At 57.9% G+C, this 8,012-nt stretch overlaps 1 protein-coding gene and 3 non-coding genes across 7 annotated transcripts; 2 read left to right on the top strand and 2 right to left on the bottom strand.

The window, feature by feature from the left end:
• Positions 1-1,276: 1,276 nt before the first annotated feature.
• Positions 1,277-7,326, top strand: HES7 (hes family bHLH transcription factor 7). Of its 4 annotated transcripts, XM_063655835.1 has the most exons (5): positions 1,277-2,412; positions 2,767-2,833; positions 4,793-4,888; positions 5,490-5,577; positions 5,897-7,276. In XM_063655835.1, exons 1-5 carry the CDS (start codon positions 2,351-2,353, stop codon positions 6,346-6,348), a joined length of 765 nt encoding a protein of 254 aa, XP_063511905.1. In that variant the 5' UTR covers positions 1,277-2,350; the 3' UTR covers positions 6,349-7,276. The 4 variants fall into 4 exon arrangements, with proteins under 4 accessions (XP_063511905.1, XP_054312713.1, XP_063511906.1 ...); XM_054456738.2 differs by lacking the exons at positions 1,277-2,412; positions 2,767-2,833 and adding an exon at positions 3,784-3,880 and having other exon boundaries at positions 5,897-7,326; XM_063655836.1 differs by lacking the exons at positions 1,277-2,412; positions 2,767-2,833 and adding an exon at positions 4,019-4,106 and having other exon boundaries at positions 5,897-6,923.
• TRNAG-GCC (transfer RNA glycine (anticodon GCC)) lies at positions 2,108-2,178 on the bottom strand. Its single transcript has one exon. It is a non-coding gene; the product is annotated as a tRNA-Gly (tRNA).
• On the bottom strand, positions 6,910-6,996 carry TRNAR-UCU (transfer RNA arginine (anticodon UCU)). The gene is given in 2 exon segments: positions 6,910-6,945; positions 6,960-6,996. It is a non-coding gene; the product is annotated as a tRNA-Arg (tRNA).
• A 195-nt stretch (positions 7,327-7,521) lies between the features above and the next one.
• Positions 7,522-7,603, top strand: TRNAL-UAG (transfer RNA leucine (anticodon UAG)). Its single transcript has one exon. It is a non-coding gene; the product is annotated as a tRNA-Leu (tRNA).
• Positions 7,604-8,012: the final 409 nt, after the last annotated feature.

The following is an 8,012-nucleotide window of genomic DNA, read 5'->3' as shown; positions in this document are numbered from 1 at the left end:
GATATTATTATTATTATTATTATTTTGAGACAGAGTCTCGCTCTGTTGCCCAGGCTGGAGTGCAGTGGCGCGATCTCTGCTCACTGCAAACTCCGCCTCCCGGGTTCAAGCGATTCTCCTGCCTCAGCCTCTGGAGTAGCTGGGATTACAGGCGTATGCCACCACGCCCGGCTAATTTTTAGTAGAGACGGGGTTTACTCATGTTGGCAGGCTGGTCTCGAACTCCTGACCTCAGGTGATCCACCTGCCTCGGCCTCCCAAAGTGCGGGGATTACAGGCGTGAGCCACCGCGCCTGGCCCCAAAGTGATCTTTTAAAACATAAGTCAGAGAATATAACTTTCCTGATGAAAATCCTCCACTGGCTTCCAATTGCCGTTATAATCCAAACTCCTTCAATACTCTCCAAGATCCTGTGGGATGGGCTACGCCTGACTCTCCAATCTGATCTCTGCCACTCTGCAAATTCTCCATCCCGGGTTCGCCGGACCTCTGTCTCCAGCTCCCACCAGCAAATAGCTCTCCTGCCTCAGAGCCTGTACTTGCAGATCCTTTTGCCTGGACTCAAGTCTGCTGACGACGCTGGCATCAAATATCACCTCTTCATAGAGGCTGTCTCTTACCACCCAGAGTAAAGTAGCCCTTCACTTTCAAGTAATCGCCACGACCTTTTTGTTATTGTTATTGTTGTTTTCTTCCCACAGCCTTATAACCATCTGAAGCTATCTTATGTTATTTTTTGCTTTCGTAGTTATTGTCTGTCTTTCCCACTGTAATATAAGCTTCAGGAAGGCCCAGACCCAATGTACTCCTTTACAGTACTCGGCACACAGGAGGCACCCAATAAATATGGGCTGACCGAATAAATCCAGCAGCTGCGCACACAGGCATATAGATGGATGCACTTTTTTTTTTTTTTTTTTTGAACGGTTTCCTTCTGGAGGCCACGGTTACTACTTAGCGCTAAGAAGAGAGTATTGGCAGTCACAGATACAATCCGAGGACGAGACAGAGACCCAGACCCTGGCGCAAGTAAAACAGGCTGAAAGAAACGGGAGAGACAGCTCCAGGGTGAGTTCCAGAGAGAGAGAGACCCAGATAGACTAAGGCCGAGACCCAGATTCACTCAGCGAACCTGAGCCCCGAGCCCACAGGCCCCGGCAGCGACCGCGGACAGAGCCAGGAGGAGGCGAGCGGAGGGAGGCGGGGCGCGCCGGAAGGGAGCGGACGGCGGGGAGCCCCGCCGCCCCACCCAGCCGCCCCGCCCCGCCCCGCTCACAAGTGGTCGCCGCAGGTGGCCGTGCGCCCACCCGCCTGCCCTCGGGCCCGACGCGTGCGGCATCAAAGCGGCCGGGAAGGGGCGGGGAGGGGAGGTGGCAGGAACCTGGAGGTGTTAGCGAGCTTCCCAGGGGATGGCAGGAGCGTGGGAGCGCAGAGTCCCGGGAGGCGACAGAGACTCGGAGAGACAACGAGATATCAGAGACCCGAGAGAGCCAGAGGCGGAGATGCAGACGCCAAGACGCGGAGAGATGCGGAATCAGAGATGCGGAGGGAGGAGACCACCGACACCCAGAGAGACCCAGGGCAGAAGTCGCTGAAGATCTGGAAAAAACGTGAGAGATACAGAGATGGAGAAGCTAAGAGGCACTCAGAGACTCGGAAAGGAGGCGAGACAAAAGACGCATAGACCCATAGACTCAAGAAAAGGAAGCGTGCTTCAGAGAGAACGGAAAATAACAGAGGAAGAGAGGTGGAAAGAACAAGGGATTTAGAGTGGGGGGCGGGGAGACCTGGCCCCTCCCCCGCGGGGGGCCGAGAGGACCCCCGGGGCAGGGATCCGAGCACTGTGTCCTTTCTCAGGGTCACGCCTGCGGAGGTGCGGGCCGGAGGCGGAGGGAGGGGGGTGTGGATGCTGCAGGACCCCCAGGCTGGGAGGAAGGGAGTGTGAGGGCGTGCGGAATCGGAGTTTAGGCCTGGGGCTGCAAACTCTGCTACAGTCAAAAGGCTAAGATTAATATTTGGTAGAAATATTTAATTGAAGATGTTTCTTTGAAATGCTACCAAATGTATTATCCTCTTTTTGGAGGGGAGAAAAGAAAAGTATGCTTGTGCATTGGCCGGGAATCGAACCCGGGCCTCCCGCGTGGCAGGCGAGAATTCTACCACTGAACCACCAATGCGCGGCTTGTGAGTTTTGCCGGGATCCTATCTGAGATTGTAAGAGGTTGAGGCGGACCGGGACAGACAACGGTGTAGGCCAGGGAAATGGTCCCGAATGGTTGACGTGGGTGGAGCGCCAAGTCATCCTTCCTCTCGTCCGGATCCGGCCACCGGGCCATAAAGCCGCCCCATATGGCCAGGGGCGGCCCCACACCCGAGTGCGAACAGCCGGGGGCCCCCAGCCTCGCGTGCAGGTGAGAAAAATTCAGCCCGAGCCCAGGTTCCCAAGGAGGGGGGCGGCGGGGGCTGATGGGGACACACATTTGCGTTCCCATTTGGCTGAAGGACGGAGAGGTGGGATGTGCTGGGGGCTCTGATCCCAAATGGGAGCCCCCTCCTCAAGGTCTGTGCCTCTCCCGGCTCGGGCTATGGCAAGATAGGCTCCGTGACAAAACCAAGGTGCGGAGGGCCGTTGGAAGGGCTTGAAGGAAACCCCATTGGTCTCTGACTTCACAGCTATCTTCCGTCTCGGTCTGCAACCCTGTCTTTCCGTGTCTTTATCCCTGGCAACCTGGCTGTCCCGTTCAGTTTCTGATTTATCTTCTCAGGCACTTTGTCCTGAAGCCCCCGAGTGGTCAGGCATCGTTCTGCGGAGGGTCATGCTCTTGGTTTGAGGTGGGTGTTGATCCCTTTTTTGTATCCCTTGCTTTTCCCTTAGTAAAACTGCCTGGTCCCTGCTACCCTACAGTCACCAGGGGCCTCCAGAAACAAGCAATGCGGGCACACTTGCGTGAGGTGTCCTATCAGCTACACTCCTGAATCTCCTATGACTAGTTTTGAATCAAATACATGTACTGTAAGTGGAAAGACCTCTCCACTCCTACCTATGTTTCAAAGACTTGCTCCCTCTGCCTTGAAGTTCCTCCTCAGTCCAGCCATCCTCAAGGAGACCTTTTCCCGGAGCACCTACTTCACTGGGCTTCTGTAATAGCTACTTGGTGTCACATGGTCTTTTCCATTAGATCCTGCAGGGATAAGCTGGGTCTCTCCTGCGTATCTCACTATGACTCGCCCGAGCCTAGACCAGTGCCCTGTCCGCATAGTGGGCGCGCAGATGTTCGGGGACTTGAATGTAACTGGCTTAGATAGAAGAGAGCGCCTCTCCAACCTCCCGGCAGAGCTTCGGTTGAGTCGGACAGATTCACCCAGCACACTCGGGTTGCTCCCTGTCTCGACTAGGAAGCGAACTTCGGAGATGATGTATAAAATTCAGCCTGGGGGCTGAGAGGTGCTAACTTCTATTTCAGGGTTAGTGAGGGTACAGTAAGCCTCCAAGAAAGCTGCAATTCTGGAGGAACTCTGAATTTCATCCCCAAGTGAGCTCTGCCCCTGTTAGCCTCCTCCCTTCAGCTGGGTCCCGCCTCCTTATACAGCCTTATGGTCCGTAAACCAGCCAGTGCCTCCATTCACCCCTCACTTCCCATACTCCCAGGCCAGTTTCTCTCCTTCCCCTCCCCCCTTCACTCCTCCTCTTTCCGGGAGCCTCGTGCCGGGTCCTAGAGGGGCAGAATCCGGGTGCCGAAGGGGGCGGGGTCGGGTCCTATCCCTCCTACCCTGGGGCCGAGGAATATAAGGCTCCAGGCGAGCAGGGACCCGGTCCACACAGGGTCCGGAGGAGCAATGGTCACCCGGGATCGAGCTGAGAATAGGGACGGCCCCAAGGTGAGAGGCGGGAGGGGAGGGAGCAGAGGTCCCTGGTTTGGCCAGGGGACTGGGCCTCTGACGCCATCGGTCTGGAGGGAGGCTGGGGACGCAGGGGTGGAACGGGAGCGGTGCTCCAGAACTCCAGGAGCCAGGAGCTGGACAGGAAGCTGCAAAATATGAAGAAGGGGACAGGGGTCAGAGCCAGACCTGAGTGGGCGGCGGAAACATAGGACTAGGGGCCTCGGTAATGGGTGTCGGCACCTTGTGGCCTGGGGAGGGGGCCGGTGTTGGAGTAAAATAAGCAAGTAGAGGGCAGAGCAAAGGGAGGAGGGTGGGAAAAGAGAAGAGGATAGGCACTAGCTCCACTCTGGCTGTGAGCCGGGCGGGGCTGGGCCAAGGCGGTCTTGTAGAGAAGGTCCCGGGGCGTTGGTTCCAGAGGTCCCAGACTGGTGGAAGATTTTAGGAGAACCGTGGAGAAGGTGAAGGCCTGGAGGGTTTTGAGGGAGAAGAGGCGGCGCGGTCGCGCTAGGTATCTCCCTTTCTATACTCAGGGCCGCCAGCTCTGAGCCCGGCACCGTGCGGCGCACGTGCCTGCGCGCAGAGAGTCCCCAAAGTTCTCCACTGAGACAAAGAGAAACTGCACGAGACGGAGACGTAGAGAGAAAAGAGGAGGAGAGACACAGAGAGGGGAGGAGGGAGGACGAGACTGAGAGAGGAGAATGCGAAGATCCGGGGAGGCGAGCTACAGAAACTGATCTAGGGGCATTGGGAGGGGGAGCGGAGAGGGATCGAATGGGGCCGGCCCTAGGCAATCTGGGGTCTTGGGGCCGGGGTGGAAGCCGGGCTCTCCCAGCGGCGGGATCCGACGCCGGCGCGGCCGCACTGAGTCTCGGTCCGGTCGGCCCGCTCTCCTTTTCCCGCTGGTCGCAGATGCTGAAGCCGCTTGTGGAGAAGCGGCGCCGGGACCGCATCAACCGCAGCCTGGAAGAGCTGAGGCTGCTGCTGCTGGAGCGGACCCGGGACCAGGTCAGTCCCTCCGCTAGCCCCGGGTCCCCAAGCTTCCCGTTCCCGCGTCCCAGGGCTTCCCACTGGGGTGGAGACACAAGCTTGGTTGGCAACCCTGGCCCCAAGGCATCCTCACCCGAGTCCCGCCTTTGGAATTCCATCCCAGACCCCCACTCGCTCTCAGAACGCGGTCTTCTTCGCCTCCCCTCGGGTCTGTAAGTTTCACGCCTGGTTCTGTAAATTTCGCTCCCGGGGCGGGTCAGTTTCACCCTTTGGGTCTCTAAGTGTCCGCTTCCCCCTCCCCCATAGCCAGCTTCTGATCAGCCAGCTTCTGTTCTTGTTGGGTGGTTAATTTCATTCCCTGGGTTGCGGTTTCAAATCTCCTCCTCACGCGTTGGGCATTGGTTCCAACCCCTCGGATTGGACAGTTTCGTCTCAGGGTGGGCCAGGACTTTCCTTGGTCATCTCCACTCCGCATTTGGTCGCGCGTTCTGTGGGCAGTGCGCAAATGCGATCGGGGGCACCCCCAGCTCCCGCATCCGCCCCTCCCTTCTTCCCCCTGCCACTTTCCCCCTTTCTCCCCACCCCTTTCTGTCTCTGCGCCCTCCCCTCCCGTCTGTAGAACCTCCGGAACCCGAAGCTGGAGAAAGCGGAGATACTGGAGTTCGCCGTGGGCTACTTGAGGGAGCGAAGCCGGGTGGAGCCCCCGGGTACAGCACGGGGGTGGGGCAGCGGAGGGAGGCGGGGGGACGCCAGGAGGCTCCGGCCGGGTCAGAGGGGGCGGGCCCTGTGGTGGATGGTGGGCTTGGGGAGTGGCCGGTTCTGCTCCGAGGCGAGGTTAATAACACCCGCGCGTGTCTGTCTCTGTGTCTCCCTCATTTTCTCCCTCTCTCCGTCCATCTGGCTTCCTGTCTCTGTGCGCCTGTCCGGCCTTGGTATCTCTGCGCCCCGCCCCTTCCCTCACCCCTGCTGGGCCCCTGCCCTGCTCACCTGTGCTCCCGCCGGCCGCACCCGCCGCCGCGGCTCCAGGGGTTCCCCGGTCCCCAGTCCAGGACGCCGAGGCGCTCGCCAGCTGCTACTTGTCCGGTTTCCGCGAGTGCCTGCTTCGCTTGGCGGCCTTCGCGCACGACGCCAGCCCGGCCGCCCGCGCCCAGCTCTTCTCCGCGCTGCACGGCTACCTGCGCCCCAAACCGCCCCGGCCCAAGCCGGTAGATCCGAGGCCTCCAGCGCCGCGCCCGTCCCTGGACCCCGCCGCACCGGCCCTTGGCCCCGCGCTGCACCAGCGCCCCCCAATGCACCAGGGCCCCCCTAGCCCGCGCTGCGCATGGTCCCCATCCCTCTGCTCCCCGCGCGCCGGGGATTCTGGCGCGCCGGCGCCCCTCACAGGACTGCTGCCGCCGCCACCGCCGCCTCACAGACAAGACGGGGCGCCCAAGGCCCCGCCGCCCCCGCCGCCCGCTTTCTGGAGACCTTGGCCCTGAGCTTTGGGGGGTGGTGGGGGCAGGGTCTAGGGGTGGGGTAGAGACTCCAGCCCGAGGGCAGCAGAGGGACCCGGGCTTCCGGGCGAGCAGGTGTTGGGGAGGGCGGCGGGGCGCGCGGGCTCAGCGCGCGGGTGAGATGTGGTCTATATTAGAGTATCTATATAAATATATATTTCCCTGGTTCCTGTCCCTTTTCCCTGCCCCAACTTCTCCCTTGCGTCTAGGATTGTACTCTTTCTGCCCCTCAGCCCAGTCCCAGTCCCTTCCCGAGTCCCTAGTGCATGGAATAAAGTGGTTGTTAAATCCCCGTGTGTCCCCGAGCCAGGGGCCTGCCTTTATCTCGACGTTCATGCCCACTTTCCCTTCCCTTCTGTCTCCTACCCTCAGTCCTGCTCTCCATGGCCCAAGTCCCGGGGCAGACAGGTAAGTAAAGAAGAGAGCAGAGCGGGAACTGAGATCGAAATTGAAACCATGGTGGAAAGAGAGAGAGATAGGGTAGGGGGAGAAGGGATGGGGGCCTTTAAGAAAAAAACGGATAAAAAGGAAAAATTGAAATAAAATCGACTCTGGTGGGATTCGAACCCACAACCTTTGAATTACTCTTTCGTCACTAGAAGTCCAATGCGCTATCCATTGCGCCACAGAGCCCCCTGGCATGGAGTGGCGTCTCGTAGCTTACGGGTAGTAGAGTGGGAACGGGGCAGGGTTGGGGAGTGGGGCTAAGGGACTTGGGTGGGACATGCCAGGAGCGCGCGGTTTGGATCTCAGAGGCCAAGCCAGGTAGAGGTAGCGGGCGCAAAGCATGTTAGCCAGGTGAGAGGGCGCACATAGGTCGAAAAAACAGGGAGGGAGAGCAACCGAAAATGGGTGAGCGAGCGAGTGCAGAGCTCCGGCTGCCCGCTTTGGGGGGTGTTTCCGGCTCAGGCGCTCTCCTCTCCCACGTACAGTCCCACCCAAATAAACTAGTTTTGTTGTAAATTTCTGTGTGTTTTTGTCTCTTCTCGTTTATCTGTTCTGCCATCTGCTGCTATGCGGTCCAGAGTCTCGATGGTTCTTCATTTCCAGTCTAAAAGATGTGGAAAAGGAGACGGATCAATTTGACACGCTAAGCTTTGCCCCATTCCTTACTTCTAGTCTCTTAGGAGGACAACGGGGACATTAATTTTTTGTGCAGGTAGCGTGGCCGAGCGGTCTAAGGCGCTGGATTTAGGCTCCAGTCTCTTCGGAGGCGTGGGTTCGAATCCCACCGCTGCCAGGCCGGAGTTTTTCTGGTGGATTAAGCACCTGATACAATTCCGTTAAGTTACATCTATTTACATGCAGAAAGTAATTTTACGAATTCCCCTGGTAATGGTTTCACCATCATCTTCCGTGTTTGGTCTTCCAGGCAGATCATAGGCCTGCATCCATCCCTCAAGCTAAGACCTACCTGATGCTGAAGCAATATTTCGTTTCTTTATAACATCTCTATTTTAACATGTTTTCAAATGTTAGCTCAACTTCCAACATATTTAAATAATTTATTGTATGTTCTCTTAACACTGTGTTATAGGACTCAATTACCCGGTGGGAAAAGCACAAATAATTGGTAGTATACTAGTTTCCTTTTTTTTTGGTCGTATTGTTTTGGGTCATTGGAATGTCCTCTCTGTGAAAATCAATTA

Source organism: Pongo pygmaeus, chromosome 19, assembly GCF_028885625.2.
Source record: "Pongo pygmaeus isolate AG05252 chromosome 19, NHGRI_mPonPyg2-v2.0_pri, whole genome shotgun sequence".
Classification (NCBI taxonomy): domain Eukaryota; kingdom Metazoa; phylum Chordata; class Mammalia; order Primates; family Hominidae; genus Pongo; species Pongo pygmaeus.
Note: the sequence above shows the minus strand (reverse complement) of the source record. Positions and strands in the feature narration are given on the sequence as shown.